Genomic DNA, 25,001 nt, shown 5'->3' on the forward strand with positions numbered 1-25,001 from the left:
AGGCATAAATCTATAAAAGTAGAGATCTAAATACAAAGATAACTGGGAGGAGGAGGGGTAGAAGGCCTGATGAGGCAGACGAGTGAATAAGAGAAAGTGGGGGATGCAAAAAAGAAGATAAGTGTAAGAGACAGAGACAGAAGTGGGCAAAGTAAGATGTTAACTGGGAAAAATAAAGCAAAGTGGGAGAGAGATACAGAGAAGCAATATATAGAGTTAAACCCTTTGTCTGAAAGAAACAGAAAGAAACAGTGAGAAGTAGGCAGGGTTGGTCATTCTGCTGCTCTGACATGTCCTCCCAGGGCCAGTGTCTAGGAGGCTGGTCTCAGAGCAGGACGGGCTGTCATGATCCAATTGCACCCCCATGCACCCATTCTAGCCATGGCCTCTTGCAGGCTGGGGCTGGTTTGAACATTTTTGCAAAAGCTGATTTTGGTTTGCATTATGGCCCTGGACAGAAGTAAGAGATGCAACAAAACGACAGGAGACTTACCCAGAAATGAGGAAGGAAGTTCAGTGAGGGCATAGGCGAGCAGAGGAAGAGGCGGTGATGTGAAAAGACAACACTTGATGATTTCCGCTGAAGCAATGCTGCTTGGCCTCACTGAGAGGGAAGTCCCAGGATCTCCATGGTCTTTACCTCAAGAAGGTGGGACTTCATCCTGACAAGACAACTCATTGCTATCTATTCAAGGCCTGAAGCCTGAAGCCTGAAGCCATCCAAAATTTTGCACACTGCCTTAAGTTTTCTCTCTAAACACATTCTCCCTTCTCGGTTGAGCCTACTGGTCATCCCAAGCTCACTGGTAGCAGAATGCCTATTGTAAGATTACCAAAAACTTACAGTAGCTTACAACCAGCTAGTTGCTTACCACTTGTTGACTCTATTGTCACTGTCATTTGTTTGCTTCTTATTCAATATCTTTACTTGTACGTTTTGTGTTTGTTCCTGACACTAAAGGATAGCCTCCTTACCATCTCTCTGACTCGGTGCATTCTATTCTTCCCCTCCTCACTTTTAGGAAACAACCTTTTTCTTTTTGCTTATGCACCTCATGAGACTGCATGTGTCTACCAGCTTTTTTCCCCTAGTGTGCTACCCCCATCCCCATCCTAAATAACTGTCCGGTACTCTACGCTGCTGTCTCCCTTGTGTTGCAAACTCTCTCATGTGTTTCTCCCACTGCCAGACTCCATGCCTCCCTTGCACTCTATTTTGCTTTCATGCTTGTGTGCTTCTCCCCTGCCACTCATTGCTCTCATTAATGTCCTGCTATTCCTCTCCCCATTGCTCCACCTAACATGCTTATTCATTGCCCTGTCTTTTTCAAAATAGTTTACTTTCGTTTTTTTTTTGGTGGGAGGGGACTCCAAATTGTTGCCAGCCGCATCGCCTTAAAAAACGATTTCCTACTATTTTTTTTTTTTTTTTTAAATGTACTGATAAATGTCAGATGGGTAATTAAAAAAAGATTCCTGTGTTGTAGTAGCACACATGTAATGATTTATGCATGTACAAAATGACAAAGTTGTGTCATCTGGCTACATATTTTTAAAAACTATGGCCCATTCCACACAGCAACTTGCTGATGCTATCCAGCATCACAGAAAGGGATTGGCAAAGCCAGTAGCTCCCAAAGGCGAGACCTATTGACTTTGCCTGTGCTTGTTAAAGTGTGCTTATGAGATGCAAAACATAATGTAACGTACCCACTGCTGTGACATCTGGCTCAGTGTGAATTTAAGGCCTTTTCACTTGGCTTTTCAAAATACAGCTCTGAACCTCCTCTTGTGGATCGTATTATCCCAGAGGTGAGAAAAATCCGAAGTAAAGGCAGAGACCTAAAAACTGGAGGTGGAGTTGCCATGACATACAAGACATTTTAGTTGTCCTCTTACAAACCCATCTTTGGAATTTGCATGCTTCAACATTCAGGCCTCTAACATTAACCAAATGAACACCATCCTATTGTACCTCTCTCCAGATAACAATAATACACGCTTACCAGAGAGATGATTACACTTTACAACTAACACAGAACTATGCTCCAGCACTCACCCAATAGATGGGATTTTAATATCTATTGAAACAAAAATAAGAATTTCTTAATGAAAGCACTACCCTCCTTAGTGATGGAAAGCAGCCTAATGAAACTGTTCTAGCATTTGCATAGAGCTTTCCTACTTCTTTCAAGACTGCAAAGTATTTTTGGTAAGTAGCTACTCCATTTTTTTCTGCCTGATGAAAGAGTGTTGGTTGAAATGTAACATATTGTAATTTTTGCCATCATGCGTGAGGCTCGGAGGGATATTCCAAACTTAATGCAGTGGCGTGTAGCCGTGTTTTCGGCATGAAGTGGTATGATGGGATCACAGGCTGTACATAAAAAGCGGAATGACCTTTGACCTGAAGAAATCTACATCATAATTTAATTAACAACCAGGTCTTTATACTTTTTTTCAATTCTAGATGCTAGCTGATGCTCCTCGTTCTCTTGGGATATTCCATAGACTGCACATCTGTACAGCGAAAGATCTCTGAATGATGGTGTTTTTTTCATAGAGAAATTATCAGAGAGGATTACATCATTCTGGAAATGAGGCTTCTACTTTGAATGTACAACTTGAGTTTGGACTGTAAGAAGGGTCCTATTCCACAGATTGCTTGTTGAGCAATGTTAAGGGTTTTGATAGAGTGTCTTCTTGGACCTGGTCGCCTATGTTGAGCCTTGAGCCAGGGGTAATGTTGTTCCATCTTTTTGGTTTAGGGCTTGTCTGGTTATAACATTCCCGATTCTTGATAAGTAGATGTCAAAAAAGAGTGTGCAATGTAAAGCCTCCTGGCTGATGAAGACATGAAAGCACTGGAGTTACTCATGCCTTCATGGTGGAGAAAACCTGAGTAAGGAAAGATATGTTGTATTGTTCTCATTGAGTCGCTTTGTTAACTTGGGCACCATCTACTGCTGAAAAATCACTGCATCTTGACAGTCTATCTGTACGCAGACTGTATCTGTACTCTGTTTAGGATTTCAATACAAGGTTCAACCACCCGTGGTTATTGCGCAACCACACATGCCCACATTTTAAAACTGGAAATAGGGAGATTTTGGGAGGGAGGGGCAGTTGGGTTTTGAAGGAATGTATTTTCCCCATTGACATATATTGAACCAGAGGCAATTTTAGTCGGGGCAGCTTATTTAAATCTATCTTTGGCTTAAAACATTTGGGAGTCCCTTGCCTCAATCAGGCATGCCATGTCTGCACGTAACATAATAAAATATATCATTACAATTGCGCCTATGACTGGACTAGTTGTAAAGCCCAAAGTGCCTGTTAGCTATTTAAAATAAATGAGTAACAACGATTTTGTTGCAAATAATTAATATTGAAAATGTTTCAATTATGAAATTGCGAGACTGTGACTTAAACATTATTGAGTGCTGTGGAAGGGGTAGTGGCCTTCTAAGTGCCTCAGTTACTCCCATAATGTTCACTATGATAGACATGTACACTGTGGTTCTCCCACATTTCATCCATCTGCATATCTTACACCTCATCTCTTTCTTCTTCAGCGCCCTATTTTTCACTCTTTTCTGAATGCACTTCCTTGCATCTTCTTCACTTACCTATATGCACATCTCTTTCACTCCACAGCCCACAGAACATACAACATATTCTACTCACCCCTATGCACTGCATTTTCTTTTACTTTCGCGTTAATATTTTGACAGCTGCATATCTCCTTCACATACATTTGCAGAGAATCACAATTGCAACAGGAACATGTGACCATTGCTCTGTGCGATCTGCAGAGAGGCCAAAGATTGGATGACTATGTATTCTGAACACCTTTTTGACCCACTGGCAGGCATTGTTTGAAATTACGCACTGCCTTCAGGCTCTACTCCAGAGCTTTTAATCGTGGCCTGTTATGAACACTTTGAGATGATGCAGTTCAAAGTATGTACTATACATGCGTAATATGCTAAATAACATAAGAAATACAGAAAAACATTGGAAATAGCTAACACTCTTAGGGAACGCAAGAGTAAGTAAAATATGAAATCTAAACAGGAACTAAATCTCTGCTATGGATTAGTTTGTCGTTTTTCATTCACTGATCACAAATCAATGAGTGTTTTTGTCATTCATTCTAAGGGCATGAATATATTGCCAGATAAGTACCTGGTACAATGTCTGGTTTTAATTACTATTGTGTCAAAGTAACGACCCAGCCCTCTTAAAGCCCTGTCTCTAACTACAGGATTGGCTTTTTGAACGCGTCCTCAGCATGCTAGGCAAGCAGCAATAATGCTGCCACAGACGCTTTGTGCATAATTTTCTGGATATGTATTGGGGCAGCCTCACGCTCTGCCTCGCTTGCACAAATGACCTAAAATGTAGCTAAAGGTGATGCAGTGAAAAGTGACAATAAAACTGATGCTGTGTTCACAAGTTTAGTAGAAAGTGTTAATTCTCCTAATGCTAAGTAAGTTGCTTCATTGCATTCATAACACAAATTCCAGCCTTGTCTTCTGAATGGAGGATGGGCATGTATACATTTCTATGGTAGCAGCTATGTAGAAACTGACCCAGCATGCTCCAAAATGTAAACAAAATCATATAATGAGACAGATTTGTTTGACGTTGGGTTCTCAGGTATGAAAACCTTTCAGTGGCACACCTAGGCGGACAACATGCTTCTGAATGACCAGGAGAAAGTATGGAGACCGAAAAAGCGGGTAAGGAAATTGCTGTGGTATCTACATGGCATATCCTCTGTCTTATATCGTTAAAGCAATTTGCCCACACGTCATGTTAAAGTGTTATTTCCCCTAAGCAGCAGTGGTACAGCCGCCACTTCCGGTTTTGCTTTCATAGAGGCTGACAAGCAGTGCAAAGCCGCCCAAACAGCTTGTGCAAACAGCAAAAGAGAAGCTTCAAACGTGTGTGTGGATGTATATTATTATTATATATATATATATATATATATATATATATATATAAAAAAATGCTTTCTTTAGAGAATTGCTCTGACATGTAAGAAAGTAGTTTAGAATGTACTTTACCATAGCTGCTTTCTATGGCCCGACATAAGTGGCAATGCACCCTGGCAGATAAAAAGACCCACTTCCCAAATATATCAACGTGCTTTGATTACCTACCTGGCACAACAGTGAGAACGTGAGCTTGCCCTTGCTTAAGGAAGCCTGCATTACTAATCTCTAAAGAGATGGGGGCTGTGTCAGAAACACTGGGGCCCCATGGGCAGGCCTATGATGCCTATCCATAGGGCAACTTACTGGATGATCTGAGCACATTTTTGATTAGATCGTCTTCAGTGTCTCTGACAAAGCTTCACTGAAGGGCAGCATGAGCTTTGAAATGACAGGCCCAGACTGCAAAATCTCTGTCAAAAGATTTTCCTTTGTGTATATTTTCGGTAGCTGAAATTCCAGCACTTTTGCAGCTTTGCAGACTACAACTGCAGGAAGCATTCTCTTTTGTAGGAAGCTACAGCAGTGTGACCAACTCTTTCTCAGGGGAAGTATCTAGGCTACTGGTGTAGTGCTGTGTGAGTTTGAATGACAAAACCCTTTTCGCTCCTTAAGAACTTCATAGAGCTGTGACGTAAGTGTTAGAACATGGTGAAGTGAATGCAAGGTTAGGATGCTGAGTTCGCGGAAACATGCAGAGAAACAAAGATGTGTAATACATAGCTCCGTGTGTGGTACATTCACTGGGGGTACCCAGACTGGGGAGGACACTACAAGCGGTGACGAGATAAAAGATAAGTAAGCCAAAGAGTGACAGCGCTCTGCCTGAGAGTTTGTCGAGGTCCAAGCAAACTGCTTGTGCGTACCACATGCGCCTTCATTAAAGTGCAGAATCAATGTTTGACGTATGAGGACTAAAAGGGCAACGCAATCCGGTGTGAAACATGAGAAGATAAAGAAAGCTTGTCTGAGAAATCTATGCATTATTGGACAGTAACCTACTGTCAAGGCCGTACAGAAAGGTATCACACTGTTACTCAGTGTTACAGTACATGGAACACTACTGCTGAAGGCAGATACAACCAGGTTTACCTAGTACAGAGCTGCAAGACAGAGATCAACTAGGTGTCAAAAAGCGCAAAGGAACACCTGAAAATGCAACAACTCAGAAACAAGGGAAGATCATTATCTTACCAGAACCGATTAAAGAGAGCCATCCTACTGTAGAACTTGGGATTGGCACAAGGAGAAGTGTCCAGCGTTGTGCTTACGTAGTCATCCACACCCGAAGCAACGAGAGGCACTTCCCAGAGTTCTAAAAGATGACCCGGATGCCAGAACTTCACAGGTCCTGGCTGATGGTACGAGTGGAATAGACTCTGATAGACAGCAGATGAAGCTAGGGAGACCTCCGACATAAATGTCATTAAAACTGGAGCCTTCCTGAAACCACTACCACCATTCGATAAAGCCAAAAAGCAAATCATGGCAATAGATGACTGCTTGGAAAGAGACATTTGATCATTTAATTGATGTGCTAGAAAACACAGATAACAAAAAGATTATTAAGTACCTGAAGAATCTTGCTGGTGCTAGTATAAAAGAAGTCAAAGAAATTGTTGCAAGTGGATAAAGTTCCATACTGTCAAATTAAAGAAGTTTGAATCTCAAGTTCAACCCAATGCTGAATGTAGATTACAAAAGGTAAATTTTCAGTCAAGATGGACAAAGATGGTGAAACCAGAGACAAATTTGTTGAGAGACTGGATACACTCACCAAACACTATAGATTCAATGAATTCAATGATGAAAAAGAAATTCGTCTTTGAGTTATTGATGGATGCCTGTCAGATTCATTCAGATGATGAATGCTAAGAGTAACTCTTAGTCATGGCTGTCAGAATTGAAGATTGTGCCGATTGACAAGCTGCTGACATGGAGGTCGGAGGTGCCCAAAATGAGTCAGTCATGAACATGAAAAGCAAGCAGAAACACACAGCTAAAGGACACAAACTGATGTCTCAAAAAAATGAAAAAGAAGTTGTGTTTCAGGTGCGGGTTATTGTTTCCACACAATGGTAATGTCCTGCCACTTGACAGATATGCAGAGGCTGTGGGAAGGATAATCTTTTCTGAACGGTTTACAAGATGAAGGAAAAAGTAAATGCATCATGGTGAGACAACAAAACGGCTGACTAAATCTTCCAGGAGTGACGTTCAACACATGCCCACAAGACCAAGCAAAATCAGTTATGACAAATCAATATCAAACTAAGTTGATCGTTATCTAAATCATCATCAAAAACTTAATCAGTATCAAAGTGAAAGTGAAAAAGATGATTGTGTAATGTTGTTTCCTCAGAAAGATACGCACACATTGGACTGGCCGCATATGAAGAAAAATACCAGTCCAAGATAAGTCGACATTAAAAATAAACACAGTCATTCAAACATTGTCCGAAGATTACACTGAAAATAAATGGTTGTTCCAGATCTTTCTTTATCAACAGTGGGGCGTCGATAAACATTATGCTTGAGGAGAAATATAATGAACTATCTCCATTTCCACACTTGACAGCATCGAAAACTAAAGTGTAAACATGGGAAACATCAACACCCTCGTAAAATAAAGGTTCATTCACAGCAACTATGAAACACAAGAAAACAAAAGTGCTAGCTCCCATCCACATTCTTCATGGGACAGCGTCAAGTGCCTGTTTGCTCAGTTTCAATACAATTGCTGATACAGACTGATCTTAGTGAAATACAACATGCTCATCACAAAATAGTAATTCAGTTGCCTTCGTTGTTTCATGGGTTAGGAAAACTTAAATGTATGAAAGTACAATTTGATATGAATGACAATGTCCGTCCTGTTGATTAATCACACTTCATTTTCAAGAAGCTGTTGAAAATGCAATCAAATCATTACCTAAGCATGGTATCATTGAGCATTTTACTGGTCCGACACCATGGGTTTCTCCCATTGGGGTAGTGCCCAAAAAGGATAGTGAAGAAGTTGTATGCATCTGCATGGATACGTGTCAAGCCAACAAAGCAACTGAAAGAGAACAACATCCAGGTTCACACATTGCTGACATGATCACACAATTGAATGGTGCAAACGTCTTTTCTCGCCTTGATCTAAATAAAGGATATCATCAGTTAGAACTCAAGGAGAAGTACAGGTACATTACAACCTCTCCAATACATATTGGCCTGTTCCAATACAAAAGACTCATTTTCGGTGTGTCATCAGCTGCAGAAATTTTTCAAGATGTCATTAGACATATCATATAGCCTGTCATGAATGCTTTCCACTATAGCATTGACATCTTAGTTTTCGGCGCTACAAGTGTGTTGTTCACTTGTTGATGCAGGTTTAACATTGAACACTGAGAAATATGAATTCATAAGACAAAGCTAAAAACCATTGACCATAACTTTTCTGATGGGGGCATTACATCAGATCCAGCTAAAGTGCAAATACTGTCAACTACCAGACCCTGGCAAGATGTTTTCATATTACGCTCATTCCTTGGCATGGCCAGTTAATGTTCCAGATAGCTATGAGGCTTTGCCACTGTGAGTTCTCCACTGAGAGAGTTGACGAAAAAAAGAATGTTTCTTTTCGCTGGTCACATGAACGAGAACAAAGTTTTTAGAGAATCAAACAAACTATTGAAAATGCTACTGAAATGGCATATTTTGATCCAAAGCTACATGTGGAAGTTGCTGTAGATGATAGGACGGTTGGGTTGGGAGCAATCCTTGCACAGCACATCAGACACCCAAATGCTCAAAGACATATAGTGGCATATGCAAGCAAGAGTTTGTTACAGACTCAACATGCTTATTCACAACCTGAACAAAAGAGTGTTATCAGTAGTGTGGGCTTGTGAACATTTCCATATGTTTCTATATGGAAAACCTTTTACGATTGTGACAGTTTATCAAGCATTGCGGACCATCTTTGGCAACCCAAAGGCTAAGATTCCTCCACACATTGAATGTTGGGGGTCTATGATTACAAGAGTACAACTACACAGTCGTGCATCATCCAGGAAAAGATCAAAACCCTTCCAACTACTTCTCCGGAGTGCCTGTACAATGTCAAGGTAACCCTTATAAGACAGCGTAAGCAGACATAAATTTCATTGTGAAGTCAAACAACCGTACTGCCATTTTGTTAGAGCAATTGGTCACTGTCATTAGCCAAGATAGTGACATTGTAAAACTGAAAGACATTATTACCCATCAGTCATGGAACCAACATACTGGACCTCTTACCAGTGTCAGTGAATACCAGAACTTTAAAAATGTCAAAGTTGAACTGTCCTTAACGCAAGAAGTAATTATCCTGAGAGTTTGAGAATTGTCATACCGAAGAGTCTGCAACAACAGATAATTCAAGTGGTCCATGAGGGACATTATGGAATCATTGCAACATAACATGTTCTCTGAGAGAGAGTTTGGTTTCCTCATCTCGATGAAAGAGCTGAAAGAGAATTAACGGTCAGGTAACTGCCTGTCATCGAAAACTACTCCAAACCCCTTAAACATGTGAGAGTTGCCAAAGCATGCATAGGAAATAATTTTTGTTGACTTTTTCGGTCCACTTGACAATGGACATCACTTCATGGTGAGTGTGGGTGAATACTCCTGTTTTCCATTGCTAGAAGATCTCTCCTCAATCATTCAGGAACAAGTAATTGAGAGATTTGATGGCATATTTGTGACATGGGGCATTCCTGTGATTTTAAAATCAGACAGTGGCCCACATTTCAATAGATGAGAATTCAGAGACGAATGGCCTTGTTGAATGTTTCCTGGGGACATTAAAAAAAGCTGCTCAGTTTGCTGCATTAGAAAGGCTCAACCTCAAGACTGTCTTAAATTCTACCCTACAAGCTTACTGTTCGACTCCTCATCCACAGGTGAAAGCCCTCCAACGATGTTAGGGAGAGTATTGATCACCAAGTTACCTCAGTGGGCCAACACAAGATCGAGAACTGAAGCAGAAACCTGCACAAAAGACTTGGATCGCAAAACAACAATGAATTCAAAAGACATTGTCTTCACAAGAGGAAATCAAGTGCTCATCTGTCAGCTAAGAAAATGTAAGTCTGATGCTCAATTTGATACTGAGCCATTTCATGTTGTAATCAGCAAACAACACATGGTGACTTCTCAACTTCCTGGGAAATCCATTTTGCAACACTCCTCTCATGTCAGATAGGTGGCTCATCACTCATCAGATAATGATGTCATTGTAGAGACTGGTTCAGAAAGGACAATTGGAAAACCCCAGACTGCTGTTGCTCATATGTTGCCAACATAGATCAGGTCCATTTGATTCCCATTTTCCAAAGACACGATCGGCACAAGTAATCAAAGCACCAAGAAGGATTATAGAAGAGCTCTGATTGTGTAGATGTTTGCAAAAAAAATAAAATGTAATTTTTTTTATTTAACAGAGGGGGAGATGTAGTGTCATGTGAGTATGAATGAAAGAACCCTTTTGGCTCCTGAAGAACTTCCTAGAGCTGTGACTTACGTGTTGGAACATAGTGAAGTGAATTCAGGTTTAGAATGTTGAGTTTACGGTTACATGCAGAAGAATAAAGACATGTAATACATAGCTCTGTGTCTGGTGTATTCATCAACGGATACCCAGGCTAGGGAGGATGCTACAACTGGCATTCTGTAAATCTAAATACAGTCAATCAATGTAATGAGGGGGGGAATATATTATCCAACTCCTCCTCAACATTGCTGTAATGCAGACATTTTTGAAATCCTTGGAGGTCAAATCTTATCCAAACAAGTCTCTAGCTTTTGGTAGTATTGATGCAGAGGGAGTGGAAGTGCCAGGGAACCCTCCCAAGTAAGGATTGCACCTTGGTTATCTTATAATAGGACATAGGATGAGCATGGGGCAAAGTTGATTCTAAACAGGTTTCACGGTTGGATGTATTGTAGACATCACTGGTAAAAAGACTAAAGCCAAAAGGTTCAACATGGCTTTTGGTTTAGGTGTGGCAGGATGGGCCTTCACTGGTTGGGGGCAGTGTGGGAGCCCTGCATAGTCACTGGTGCCAAGGCAGAGGTCCCTGACATTACAGGAGAATCAAAGGAGCTTCAAATGGAACTACCATCATCTGGTAGAGATCAACATGCTGAAGATCTTGATTGCTTTTGTTTCAACAATTGACTTGGAAACTCAGGACATGTTGGGACCAGATCGGTATTGGCTCTAAGTTGAACGACTTCTCCCCAAAGCTTACGTGACGAGACTGAGAACAGTACCGCTTTAACTTCTTTTGCTTATGGTACAACTTCACATTTTGCTTTACTAGAGAATGGTGACTTGAAGTGGGACCAAGACTTGAAACAGGAGCAACCCCACATCTTGGACCAGGAGCAAGTCCTTGGCCTGGAGCACGATTTGTCTTATTTTTTGTGCTCAGCGACATGCAGTTTCACCTCCCAATCCTTTGATGGCTTTCAGGTGCATCAGGGCTTTGAGTTGTGCTTAGATCTTATGACTCTACAGGCAGATGTTGTGCAGACCCGCAGGGGTGTGTAATTCCTATAGCCTGACGCCCTGGACATATTGTTTGGGGTCAAGGACAACAAGATGTCATGTTTATTTTGTCCTAGAGACAAGTAGGTAGAATCCCCTGCAGCACAAACCCTTTGACTGCCAGTTTACATGGTAGGCAACTGTTAGGGAATATTTGTGCCCATATGTTAAAACTGTTTGAACTTGTATTTATGGTTCAGCAAAGCAAAGCCTTTATTTTTAGGGTGGGCTCTCTACATAAACACTGTTCGGGCACTACTGACCGTGGTTCCAGTAAATAAATGTGTGCAGACACATTTGAGTGGTTTAACAATATGAGGCTACATATATATAATGCTCCCAGAATGCTCTTGGATTAGATGCAAATGTTTGCAGAAGCTTGTAAGCAAGATTGATGATTCTTTGATTTCAAAATAAAATGTTCAGAAAAAAATATGCAAGTAGGAAAAAAACATTTTGCTAAATTTCTGTGAAATTATAGGTACTATTTCTTTGAAGCATCATTTAGTAAAATGTGTTGATGCATGCTTTCCAAAAAATATTCATAATAGAAAATCAGTGTAACCATTTCCTCACTGAATACATAGGAGACATGAAAATAAACAAGCACTGGCAAAACCAATCGTTCAGACACTGTTGGTCAATCTTTTGCTTTTCTCAACATGTGACTTGTTTTTACATGACTTTTGTAACACTTTATTGTTGTGGGATCTGCCAGGCCCTCCCCATTGTAACAAACAATGGCAAAAAGTACACATTGCCACAATAGTTCCTGGCACTGAACAAAACTACTTAGTGTGCCAGTATGCTCCTTATGGAACAACAGAATGCTAACACTCACAACAAGGCCAGTCTATAGATGGATAGTGAGAGAAATAGAATTTTGATAAAAACAAATTGTCTTGGTTAACGCCAAGTCTAATTAGGGGCCTAATTCTGAAAGAAAGTCACAAAACTGCACCCATGGTAAATCTTTGCATTAGTGGCTTTCATGAACGCACAAGAATTTACGGAAGTAGACCAGGAAATTGTACTCCTACAAAATATTTGAGAACTGTATTTTAGCACAAGCAAATATTCACAAGTAAATTTGCTCATGCAAAAACCTATTGAGTGTTTACAAGTTCACCTTCCCTCCAACCACTTTTTTCCCCAAGCCTGGAATAACTTCTGCTTCTGCCCTTGTTAGGAATAAATTTCCAACCTTTCTCAGTGTGGAAAATATAAGAGAAGAGCTGGTGTAAATCTTTAAAACATACAAGTTAGTAGGTTTGCACAAGCTCAATGGCATTCCAGTCCTGGAATTATTGCTTACTGCTTCCTCCAGCCCCAGTATGTAGATTTGCGGAAAGGTGGCAAAATAAGTAATTTTTTCTATAGTAGGGCTTGAAATTGCTAGTATTCAAGTTCTGCTAAAGTATTAGCTCTGGCATAATCAGAGAGGCTATTATCAGAGCTCTTACATAATGTGACTGCTGCCATAATTTCTCGCTGCAATACATGGCACTAAAGAGACATGTAGATTTTTTTACAGGACAAGTAGATTTATGAAACAACCTGTCCCATGGACAAGTAGATATTTTATTAAATTCTACACTCATGAGACCAGTAACCAAAATTTGCTTCCTGCAGTTGCTGCATGGTGGCCTTTGATGGAGACATTTCCCCCAACACACTGCTTTGAAGAAAAACAATTTTGGTGTCAGCTAAACACCTACAAAAGATTGGGAGAGGAGCCCTGGGTCCACATTGAAGGGCACAGAAAGAAAGGAACTGACATAGGTGGAGCTTATACATGGCTCCAAGAAGCATGAGTCAACCATCGTCAGATGTTGCCACCTACTGGTGTGTAGGACCAATTGCTAGGAGAGGTTCTGGATCCAGTCTGGTGCATGGACGAATTCAAAAGATGAGGTATCTGCAATTAGAAGTAATCATCAGAAATGTAAGATGCCATAGGTACGATATATTTATTAAGAACATTTTGTGGTGTTAGTTGCTTCATTTGACAAACCCGAAGGTTTGAAGATTTGCACATTGATATTTCACGCTGGACCAAGGCCTGGAAGATGTAGTTGTCTGCCAGGTTTAGTAATGAAAATTTAATTCTACATACATATGCATACACGGATGGTCTTTGGGTCATATCTCGTCTATCAGTCCAAAATAATTAGCATCCTGCTTCTCCCCATGATGACATACCTTATGAGGCAACTGGTTAACCCATTTCTGCTGTTTTTTAAAATGGCCATATCTCCCTGAAATGCTCAGTGCTTGTGGGCCAATGAGTGGCCTGTTTTACCGCTTGCTCAGGCACAGGGAGTTTGTAATGTTTCTCCAACACCGGCTGTGCAATACAGCTGGGTTGGAGAAACCTAACTGTGCATGTCTGTTTGGCTGGCCTACAACGGCCGGCCAGATTGACTTGCGCACTAAAGTGCACACCACTACTCTACTCCTCCTCCCCCCTCTCATGGGTCAGCCCTGCCCCTCCCTGCACACGCTGGCTCGGCCAGCAGCTGAAAAATAATACAATAATAAAATGTTGTTTTATTTTTCAGCTGTTGGCTCTGAGCCAGCGGGGCGACGCTCCTCCGCAATTGTGGAGGAGCAGCCACTGAGACAGTTCTTTATTTTAACAGAAATTCCTTTACATATTGAAACCCTCTAATACCCATCTCCAACCATCCGCTCGGGTAAAAGAACCCTGAAATCTATTTGCTTGGGGGTGGGGAAATGTTGATCATCGACTTTGGTGTGTAACCATCAGGTCACAGGAGCGAATCCCACTGAGGTCGACTCAGCTTTTTTTCCTTCCCCGATCAATAAAATGCAAAGGATACTTATGACTGTTATTGATTTGCAAAGACGGCACAATAGCTTGTGGTGCCAGCTAAATAATAATGTTCATTCACTGTTACCTAATCTGAAGTGGGAAGGGTGGACAAGGAAGTGGCAATGGTAGCAAGCACAAATGTGGGAAATCAGATAGTACCCTAGAAATTATAACATTAGGTAAAGGCATAATAAGAGAAAGACAGTTTATAAAAGAGGAAGTCAATAGGATTAGTCTAACCTCAAGGTGCATGACGGCAGAAAAGTCAACATCTGTTCCACTGAGGTCTGTGAGAATGATGCCATCAGGACCTGATGGGTAAAATACTTGCAACTGCTGACAGGGCCAATGGCGCCACCAAATGCTAAATCTGCCTATTCTTAATATTGTCAGGCTCCGAGGCTCAGATTATTCATTTTATTTCCTTAACTGTATTACTTAGACCCAAACAATATCAACATCAAGAGCATTAGCAACAATAAGGCAACGTCCCAAGAGTCCTCGCGACTAGAACAAGCACTGGCAAAGCCAACAGGTCTTGGCAATCTGAGAGCTATTACAGTTGCCAATGTCTTTGTCTTTCAGCCATGCTGAATAGCAGCACCACCACTGTTCAGCATGGCTGAAAGTTATGTAAAAAGGCAGTATGACCCAGTCTACGCTGTATTCTGAACTCATATTAGAATGCGCTTTCATACGCTATAATGAAGTACAACGTTTTGGTGAATTAAATATTTAGGCAAGAGCACACATTTTAATTGGGGGAGCCATTTTTATCCAGGTTTTCTGGTTTCTGGGCAGGCACGCTAAAATTCCACCATGAGGAAAACTTTGTTTCAAGCCCAAGTCTTTCATTTCATACAAAAGTGCAGTCTGGGACTTGTAGTCAAATTAACTCTCTGACCTGTCTTATTGGAAAGCCATGAGTTCAAGGGTGGATTCAAGACCTGAAAGGTTATGTTATCGTGACATGAAGTCACGTGGTAGCCCAAAAAGACATGGGACAGCACATCAAGAGTACAACACGCTCTGCGTGTTGCTATTTTTAAAAACTGTTTTATTTATGCTTTTACATATATATCAACTCAAACAAGCGACAGTTATGACTCCATTGATGACATACTTACAGTGCAATAAATCTTTAAAACAGCCTCACATATATAGACCATACACCTTCGGCGAAGCCAGTTGTGACAACGCATTCAATTAATGACATCTGGGCAGCAGCCCAATCTCCCCGGATTACTAATGTGTGCTACAAATTCACATTAATCTCGTACTCGCAACATGCCGCGTTGCGAGGGGTCAATCTATATGACATCCGCATACCAACATTTATCGTCTATTCTCCCTCTGGCTCCCCGTCTCCTTCCCAACTAAGTACCTCCCAGTACTTTTTGGCCTGATTTTTCAAAGGAATTAATTAATTATATGTGTCTGTCTTAGTGTTGCAGTATAACATATCTGAATGCCGTACTTTTAAGGCCGGCAGGGGGCCAAGGTTGGATCTCATAGCTACCCTGTGTTTTGCCAGCAGCATACCCATGGATACCAAATGTCGGCTTTCCTTCACCACTTCCCTGTCATATCCTAGGAGGACTACGAGTGGCGTATGCTCTAGCTGGCTCACCACAATGACTCCCAGCTTTGTGAACATGCTGTCCCTGAAGCGCTGTATGCCCGGGCAAACCCACAGCATGTCAAAAAAGCCCGCTTCTGACTCCCCACATCTGGGGAAATCTGCTGTATCACACAGTCCATATCTGCATAGCCTAAGGGGTGTATAGTATGTCCTATTGATATATTTAAAGTGGACCAGACGGTGCCTTCCTTTTCGTGAAATGTGACGAGTCGTGGAGCAACAGTAACGCCACTGCGTGTCCATGAAGTGTATCCCTCTGTCTCTTTGCCATTCAGCCCTGGCTTTCATCAACCCAGTCCCTCGCGCCTCCGGAGCATGTGCATATATTCTGGTTACAAGCTTACAGGGTGGGTGTCATCAATGACCATGGAGAGAGCCTGCATTTTGGGCGGTTCCTGCAAATCATCCCCCAGTAGTGTGACAGGCCCTGTAATACTGATAATACACGAGTGGGGTCGTTCCCTGGATCTGTTCTGTGATGGATGCTCAAGAACGCATTATACCCTCGCCAAAGAAATCAAATGCACAGTTTACGGAGTGTTACAACCGCATTCTTGTCTCGCCCTAACAGGAACCATGCACACCATTCAAACGGTATATGAGGAGAATATAACTGGGAGAGCGCTTGTCCAGCCATGCTTGCTGTGCCATTCATGTGTAGTTGTATTTAGAGTCAAATGTTCCATGCCTAGGGACTGTGTACTGAAACAGTCGGCTCAGCAGGGGGTGCGGCGCTAACATATCTCGTTCTAGAATCAGATGTGGCGCCTCAGGGGGTCTGTGCATCAAGAGATGTGCTAACATTGGGTGTGCTGCTCTATAATATCGCTCCAAGTTGGGTGCAGTAAGTCCTCCCTTCTCATATGGCAGGGTTAGTACCCGCCTCTGTACTCTCGGCTGCTTACCAGCTCATGCTAACTTGATAGGAAGAGTCCGCAAGGTGGAGAAGATAGTCCTTGGCAGCAGAGTAGGGATATTCTGGAAGAGAAATAAAAATCGCAGTAGTACCACCATCTTCAATAGTGCTATGCGCCCCACCAGTGACAATGGCAGCCTAATCCACCTCTCCACGTTTTCTGTCAGCTGTTGTATTGCTTTACCGTAATTGTCCAACATAACTATCTGAGGGTCTGTGTGTATTTGAATTCCTAGGTAGTGTACCGAGCCCACTTCCCACTTAAGAGAAAAATCCATCGCTATTGGATTCGTGGCCTGTGTTATGGGGAATGCTATGGATTTATCCGAGTTAATCTGTAGGCCAGAAAAAGCGCTGAATCTTGTGACCTCTCGGAGTGTCGGTGCGAGATTGCTTCTCGGGTTACGTATGTACACCAAAGTTTTGCCTGCATAAGCAGAGATTATTAGGTTAGATCCTGGAAATCGAATGCCTCAGTGACCATGGTACTCATGCAGCGCACACGCCAACAGCTCTGTTACCATCACATACAACAGGGGCAATAGTGGGCATCCCTGCTTAGTGCCTCTGGTGATGGATATAATCTTGGAGACAGACCCATTAATCCTAACTCTGGATATAGGCACTGTATAGAGAGTTTGCACTAATTGTAAAAAAAAAAAAATGTCACCCACTCCTATGTGGCGCAACACCGCCAGCATGAAGCTTAATTCCACTGAATTGAATGCTTTTTCAGCATCAAGAAAGACTGCGACACACTCACCCCTGGGTCTATGTGTTGTATAGCACCAAATACCGTATGTAGATTCCCTGTTAGGCTGCAGCTGGTGATGAATCCTGCTTGCTCCGCCTTTACTATTTTAGGCAGCAATGTCTCCAGCCTATCTGCCAAGATTTTGGCACAAAAGTTTAGTGTCCACCTTAATCAGAGATAGTGCCCTATACGAGGACCACTGTGCCGGGGATTTACCTGGCTTAAGTAGTGTGATGATTAGTGCTTCCCTCATAGAGGGTGGCATTTCCTTGGCACCTGCCATTTCCTCATACAGTGTCATCAAATTGGGACCAAAAAATCGTGATAAGTTTTGTAGAATGACACCGTGAGCCCATCTGGGCCTTGGGCTTTCCCTTCAGCCATATTTTTGAGGACTCACCGTATTTTCTCTGGTTGTAGCGGTGGCATTAGGTATTCTCTGTCAGTATTTGTCAACTAGGGCATGATAATCTGTGTCAGGTAGTCTGAAATTGCATCTATAGCTGGGAGATCTTACTAGTATATAGCACTGCATAATATTCACGGAACCTGTTGACTATCTGTGCCGGGTCTTCAGTGAGGCTACCATCCTCATCTTGTACCTCTAGGATTGTGTTCCGCTCCCTATTGGGGCGCATCAGGCCTGCCAGTGTCGTGCCAGTGCGTCCCCCCTCCCCATAGATGCGTACTGTTGCATACTTCCCCATGTGTTGGACCTCACTTTGTGCTTTGTCGTTGAATTCTATTAGCTTCTCATGAATCCGACCTAGTAGCTGCTTGTCTTCTGTTGCAAGTGTTCCCTCTCCAGCTGTGCTATCTCCCGTTCCAATAGGGCCAGTCGGTTATGCATTGACTTCAGGACCCCAACCTGCTTAGCTGTTGTGACCCTACACATATAAACTTTGAGCGCTTCCCAAACCGTACCAAACCTAGAGACTGAGCCTATAATTACTTGGAAGTATTGTTTGATCGCTTTGGCTAGGTCATCACGGAATGTTGCATCCAGTGAAGAATATGGTGGGTACCGCCACATAAACGGGGTGGCCCGACCCGGCCCCACCTCAACCAAGAGAGGAGCTAGTGAGTGATCTGAGTATGTTCTGGGCCATGGTTCCTGTGTGTGTGTTCTAGAGACTAGGCTCCTAGACACTAACCACAGGTTGATGCACAAGTACAGAGCGTGCACTGTTGAGTAGTGAGTGTATCCCTCCTTATCAGAGTGTCTGTATCTCCAAATGTCCACCAACCCAGTGTCTGTTGCAATAGTGGTCACCACTCTAGCCACAGCAATCAGTCCCCAACCTGTGCCCCCTGACCGGTCTATTGTTGGGTATAGTGTGCAATTAAAGTCACCTCCACATATTTGCAGCAGGCTCCCCCATGCAGCAGTTTTCGTGGCTAAGTCTAGATAAAACTGGGGGTTATTGTGTTTGGGGCCGTAAAGTCCAACTAGTCAAAAAAGTGAGATCACCTCTGCTGCAGTGAGCCACAATATATCTACTCTGGGGATCGGTCAGGAGCACCTGCAGGTGTATGCCGGAATGCTTAGCCGCCCACATCACTATTCCTTGAGCATGCAAGGTGAACTCAGCTGCCAATATCTGACTTCTCCAACCCTTGCAGGGGAGCACCTTGCTATCTGGTGCTAAATGTGTTTCCTGTAGTACGGCTAGATCCACTCCATGCTGCTGTAGGTATGCTACTACCTTCTGCACTTTCCTGCCATCATTCAATTCTCTGACGTTCCATGTTAACGACCTCACGCAGTTGGCCCCTGCTCAGTCAGCGGTCCCAGGTTGGTCATGTTATGCACGTTGGACCATGGTCCACTATTGTTTTGTTCCTATTGTGAGTCAATAACTGTCACAATACCCCAACAAACCCCTTTGGTAACTTATCATATGTACCCCCACCCACAACAGGCATTTCCCCAATTTGCCTGTCTCCGTATGTATGTGCCCTCCCCTTCCCACCCATTATCCTATTATGCACTCAACTATTAAGCCAGGTGGAATACACGTTGGGGTGGATGTGGTCCGACCGTCCCTTTATCCATGTCCAGCCGGCCACCTTCACAAATAGTAAGCCTTTACATATGCAGAAATTACCCCCTGTAACTACGTAGTGCATTTGTCTATAGATAATGTGTCCCCCCTCACAGCTACCCCCGCACCAGTGGTAATGAATAAGTATGCGTATAAGTAACTTAAGACTCGTGTATCTATGACACCGACTGCATTACAAATTTACATTAACATATTGCCCTTTTACCTTATCTGAGTGACTGCATGGGTGATGCAGAAATACCTCCCGCAGCTCTGATAAGTCCCTCCAAGAGTAACATTAGTATTGTTCTCCCATTATTGTTCTTCTCCTCCCCTGCCTTAGGGGAATGTGGTGGATGTATCATGTTGCCCTCCTTTAGTGAACCTCCGTTTTAAAAACTGAGATAACAGTTTATGGTCCGTAAATAGCACTGGTTTGCCGCCCACCACTACCCGCAGCTTGGCTGGATAGAGCATGCGGTAGTCCATTTGTAGTTCCCCCAATTAGCACTTGCTGGGATGAACTGTCGTCTTGCTTCCTGGACCTGCTATGTGAAATCAGGGTAGGAAGAGATCTCCATTTCTTCGTGCTGTATGCTGTAATGTCTTTAAGTCTCCAACTCGCTGCAGAGCAGCATCTCGATCCCTGTAGTTCAACAGTTTAGCTATCACCAGTCTAGGCGGCGCCCTTCGGTGGGTGATGGGCTGTCAACGACTGGTCCGCTCTCTCCACCACAAACATGTCTGAGAAAGTTTGGCGACCCAACTGCTGAACAAACAAGAGCTCAATATATTTCTCCATGATACCAATGAAAGTGTATTCCGCAATACCCACTATGTGCAGATTGTTCCATCTGGAGCGGGCCTCCAAATCTTCGACTTTCATCTGCAGAGCTGCTAGCATCTTGCCCACGGTAGTTTGGTTGGATGTCACAGTTGTGCGGTCATCTTCCATATCAGTTATGCGCCTCTCCGCTATGTCACATCACCCCGCATGTTTATTCAAGCCTTTCAGTCATTCTATCCATCCTGAAGGACAGCAAGTCGATTTTACCATCAGTTGTGGCCAAACTTTGCTGCATAGCTGCTAATATCTGCTTCAGTTCTGGCTCGGCTTCTGAGTTTGGGTCCCCCGCAATAGGGCCTGGGGCATCCATTTGCTCCTCCTGCACTTCATTGGCTCTGTGCTGATCGAAATGGAGTTTGGGCTGGTTTTTGTCACATTTGCCCATGTTGGCTGGCAAGGCGGGGGGGGCAAGGCGTCCCCACCACATTCCAGGCAGGAGAGGGCGACTACTGTTGTGTTGTTGTAAAGGCCAATACTGCAGACCGCGGTTGCAATGTCCCCCTCTATCTCCTCATGCCTCCAAAATGCAGTCTTCCCCCTTTGAGTTAGGCAAGTGCTTCCTCGCACTAGCAGGCCGCACAAGGGTCAGCAGCAGACCCCAGTCGCCACTCTTGTAGTGTATCCCACTCTTATGGGGGTGCACCGTCTCACGAAATGGTAGGGACGTGCTTCTCAAACTTCCCACCGTTGCTGCCACATGTTGCCCTCTGGTCCACTCGCTGGCAGGGGCATAACCAGCAACACCTTGGATTGCGGTAGATGGGCCCCGCACCCTCCACTCCAACAGGCCACTCCAGCGCTGATCTCGTTTCCCAGGGGGCGAGTCGGCACAAGCCCCGGGGGGGTCCTCCTCTCCCCGAGCACCAGCCGGCTCACCTATCCGGGCCGCTTCATGTGCTTCGGTCCTGCCGAGGCACCTCCTGATCTCTTTCGTTTCAATCACAGCAGGGCCTCACTACGTCCAAGCCCTTCTTTGGCCCTCCGCGGTGGCACCTCCCACCTCAGGCTCCCTCAGCCATAGAATCTCAGAAGCACACCACCCCGCTCTTCACGCGCAGGGATGCCTGGGGTACGCAAAACAGGGGATTTAGGTTTGTACAGGCTGCATGACTGTGCTGGATGTTTGGTGACCGGTGGAGCTCCGTTATTGCTATCGGGCAAGCACCTCCCCCCTTTGCGAGTTACTATTTGCACACAAAGCCACGGTCCATTTTGAGTAAAGCATGTGCTGGTTATGTTTAAAGAACTTTTTGATAGTGAGTATCATAACTTTAAAAATTTAAGCATACTGTATAGTTAGGTACACAATCCAAATACACACGCTATATGACAAAGTTAAACTTTACTATGCATAGCGTACAACACCATGAAGTAAGTACAGGAGTATGTGAGTTGTTCTGTGAAGGTTGCACTTCAGGGTGCATGTAGGTGTATAGTGTTGTGAAATGTCAGCAAAGAGCATACAGGTATAAATTGATGTGAATCGTTCAAAACAGAGTACGACACAACTGTATAGTTCAGTGAAGCGCAGAGTACATGCTAGGGGTAAACCTGTGTGAAGAGCTTGCTTTCTGCTGACCAATGCATGATGTTGGTGCAATAAAGTGTCCACATGCAGGTCTAATGTGGTGAGGCGCCTGGACCAGATCATGCAAGAGTTTTGAGTTACGAAGTCTACAAGAGCTGATCAGATGCTGGTGTCTGCTGTTGTGTAGTGTAATTCCATAAGCACACACAGAGGTATAGAGCTGTGAAGTATTTAGTACTGTGCACGTGCACTGATGTAAAGCGGGCAGTGAAAAAAAGACAGTTGTGTTAAGTGAGCTTGGGAAGCGCCTGCAGTCATGCAGCAATGTTAAGTGCACAGTGTAAACTGCATGCAACTGCATACAGATTTGAAGTCTAAGATGCAATTCAAAGCACATGCAGTATTTAAGTGTACATTGCAGAGCAGTGCAGTTGTGAGTCCAAGAATGTGTGTACAGTGCAAGTTGTACAGTGCAAAGTTCAGAGTAGGCCAAGGAATAGGTGCAAAGCAGGACAATTCAGTCATACATCAACTGTAGAGTACAAACATCTGGAACAAATTTGTACATTGGTGTTTAAAATTACAAAAATGCAAACTCAAAAATTTGATATTTGGTAATTGCAAACAATTACCTACATACATCTGGCACTGAGATATCTAAGGGCGCATAGGAGTCTGTGACTCATTGATTAGATAGGCTCAGTTTTTCTTCACAGAGGCCATCCTTTGCCACGCCATATCAGGATGCATATCTCTCCATCAGTAAAAGCAATAACTGCTTCGTAAGATCATGACAGAGTAGCAAATGGAATTCATGAGAGAGGAGGTACAGGAGGGGCAGTTCCTATTACACTTGGACGAGGAATTTATGGATGCAATAGATGCGTCACTGCAAAAGGCAGTTTCAAACATGCTGGAGACCCTACGTGGGTACATATTGATCGTGGCCATGAGGTGCTGTTTGAAGACATATGGATAGTAAAGCTAAGGCCAAAGCACCGTTTGCCAACCACTTCTCCATCAGACATGCAGGCATTACAAAAAAGACGTGCAAGTTCCTTGGAGAATCATGGGATTACCCGCAGAGAGGATTAAGGGTACCCACAACTGGGTGACCACAATGACAGGGTTGGAGTCAGCGAATTCTGACCAGGATGATGACTCAAATGAAAAAACTGGTCCAAGGAGAAGCTGACGACCAGAAGGAGGTCTAACATATAACAGGACAGTCCAACAGAGGCGGAAGTTGGGTATTAAAAAAAAAACGCAGGGCATGGCAAACTTGGGGATATATGTCACCTGATGTGAGTGGAATGGGTAGTAGGGGTAAAAGTACCCCAATAAGTGGGAATCAGGATACGGAAGATCCCAAGATGCCACAATGCAGAATGCCCAAGACCATCTCTTGTGGGTAGAATGGATCTAACTCGCAAATTGACAGGAGAATGTCCATGTTTGTCACCAAATACATTAAGGGCTCCAAGAAAGGGACTGACCGCTCCTCGTGAGCATGCCAGGTTAAACTGTTGAATATCGTGGAGACTCTGATAAAAATCCTCAATATGGCCTAAGAGGTCAAAGAAACTCCAACCTAATTTTTCCTGATATCTTGCCTAGTTGGGCACAAAAAGCAATATGTTTCCTAGGGAACACAAATTGCGCCCCTTTCCACATAGGGCCCCTGTACTGCCCATGCCAACTGCAGAGGCCCCAATGGGGCTCCCAGCACCCACTCCACCAGCCTCTGCATGGACGTGGAACGGGCATTCAAAAGCTGGCGGACACGGGAGTCTTAATCAGCACTTTCTTTTGGTCCCTCCTACACTTAATGGTTCCTTACCGGTGATGGAGCTACTCTGAGCCAGGGAGATTAGGTTGATCGTTTAGCTGGATTATATCCTATTGATAAACAAAGGTGCCGCACAACTGTGAAAGGATCGAACGATGGAAACATACTTGCTCCAGAATCTGGTTTCATATTCAATTCATAGAAATCCGAAGTCAAATCTACAGAGACTGTATTCTACCTGGGATTCATCGTGGGACTTAGCACAGCAAACACTAGCACTGAAATTACCCCAAGCGAAGATGATACTCATCCTGTAGGAAGAAAGGAGAATATGGTTGAAGGATCAGGCCTCTCTCAGGCATCAGGCTAGAATCTGGCATTGTCTACTCGTGTGATTTTGCCAGGTCTGCTCTACCACCAGGCACTACAGTTGCTGAAGGCCTCCCATTTGAGGAAAGGCTACACAATTGCGGAAGAGGTGACTCTCACAATGGAAGCCATAATGGAACTTCAGTGGCTGGATCCTGTGGAAGCCTGGATTGGCAGAGCCATATTTGGATCTGTACCAGTTCTAATCAGAGAATTGGATGCAAGCCTGTTGGGATGGGGAGTCCGATGCTGGAAGACTACCACAAGCAAACTTGGCTGAAACAGGAGAAGCAGTTACATATCAACTGCTTATAATTGCTAGTGGGATCGTTTGCAGTGAAAACTCAAACCACAGACAAAGTCTCCTTCTCCATTCATTTGAAGATGGCCAATGAATCAACAGTTAGATACATAAATCACCTAGGGACGATAAGGTTGAGACTATTTCTGGTGGATCTGGCCATACACTTCTAGCACTTTTGCCTAGACAAGAAGATCTCTGTAAAGTGAAGCGGAATATCTGCAGGGGGCACTTAATTGCCCTTCAGTGCACAGAACCTTAATCCATAGGTGTTCAGGAAGCTGATGAACATATGAAGTCCATTCCAGAGAGGTCTATTTGCTTCTCTGCTCAGCTGTCAACCTCCATGAGCCCACAACTGGAGACCAGACCACATCACGATAGCAAC

At 43.4% G+C, this 25,001-nt stretch overlaps 1 protein-coding gene across 2 annotated transcripts in view; it reads right to left on the bottom strand.

The window, feature by feature from the left end:
• Positions 1 to 25,001, bottom strand: part of MAP4K2 (mitogen-activated protein kinase kinase kinase kinase 2) — a 305,818-nt gene that overhangs the window by 262,271 nt on the left and 18,546 nt on the right. Inside the window, exon 2 of one of the 2 annotated variants that reach the window (XM_069208011.1) lies at positions 13,430 to 13,504. The exons of the other annotated variant lie outside the window; for it this stretch is intronic. Within the exon in view, the coding sequence (XP_069064112.1) occupies positions 13,430 to 13,504 (75 nt within the window). The remainder of the gene's footprint in view (positions 1 to 13,429; positions 13,505 to 25,001) is intronic. 2 annotated transcript variants of the gene reach the window in all.

This window comes from Pleurodeles waltl, chromosome 9 (genome assembly GCF_031143425.1).
Source record: "Pleurodeles waltl isolate 20211129_DDA chromosome 9, aPleWal1.hap1.20221129, whole genome shotgun sequence".
Classification (NCBI taxonomy): Eukaryota; Metazoa; Chordata; class Amphibia; order Caudata; family Salamandridae; genus Pleurodeles; species Pleurodeles waltl.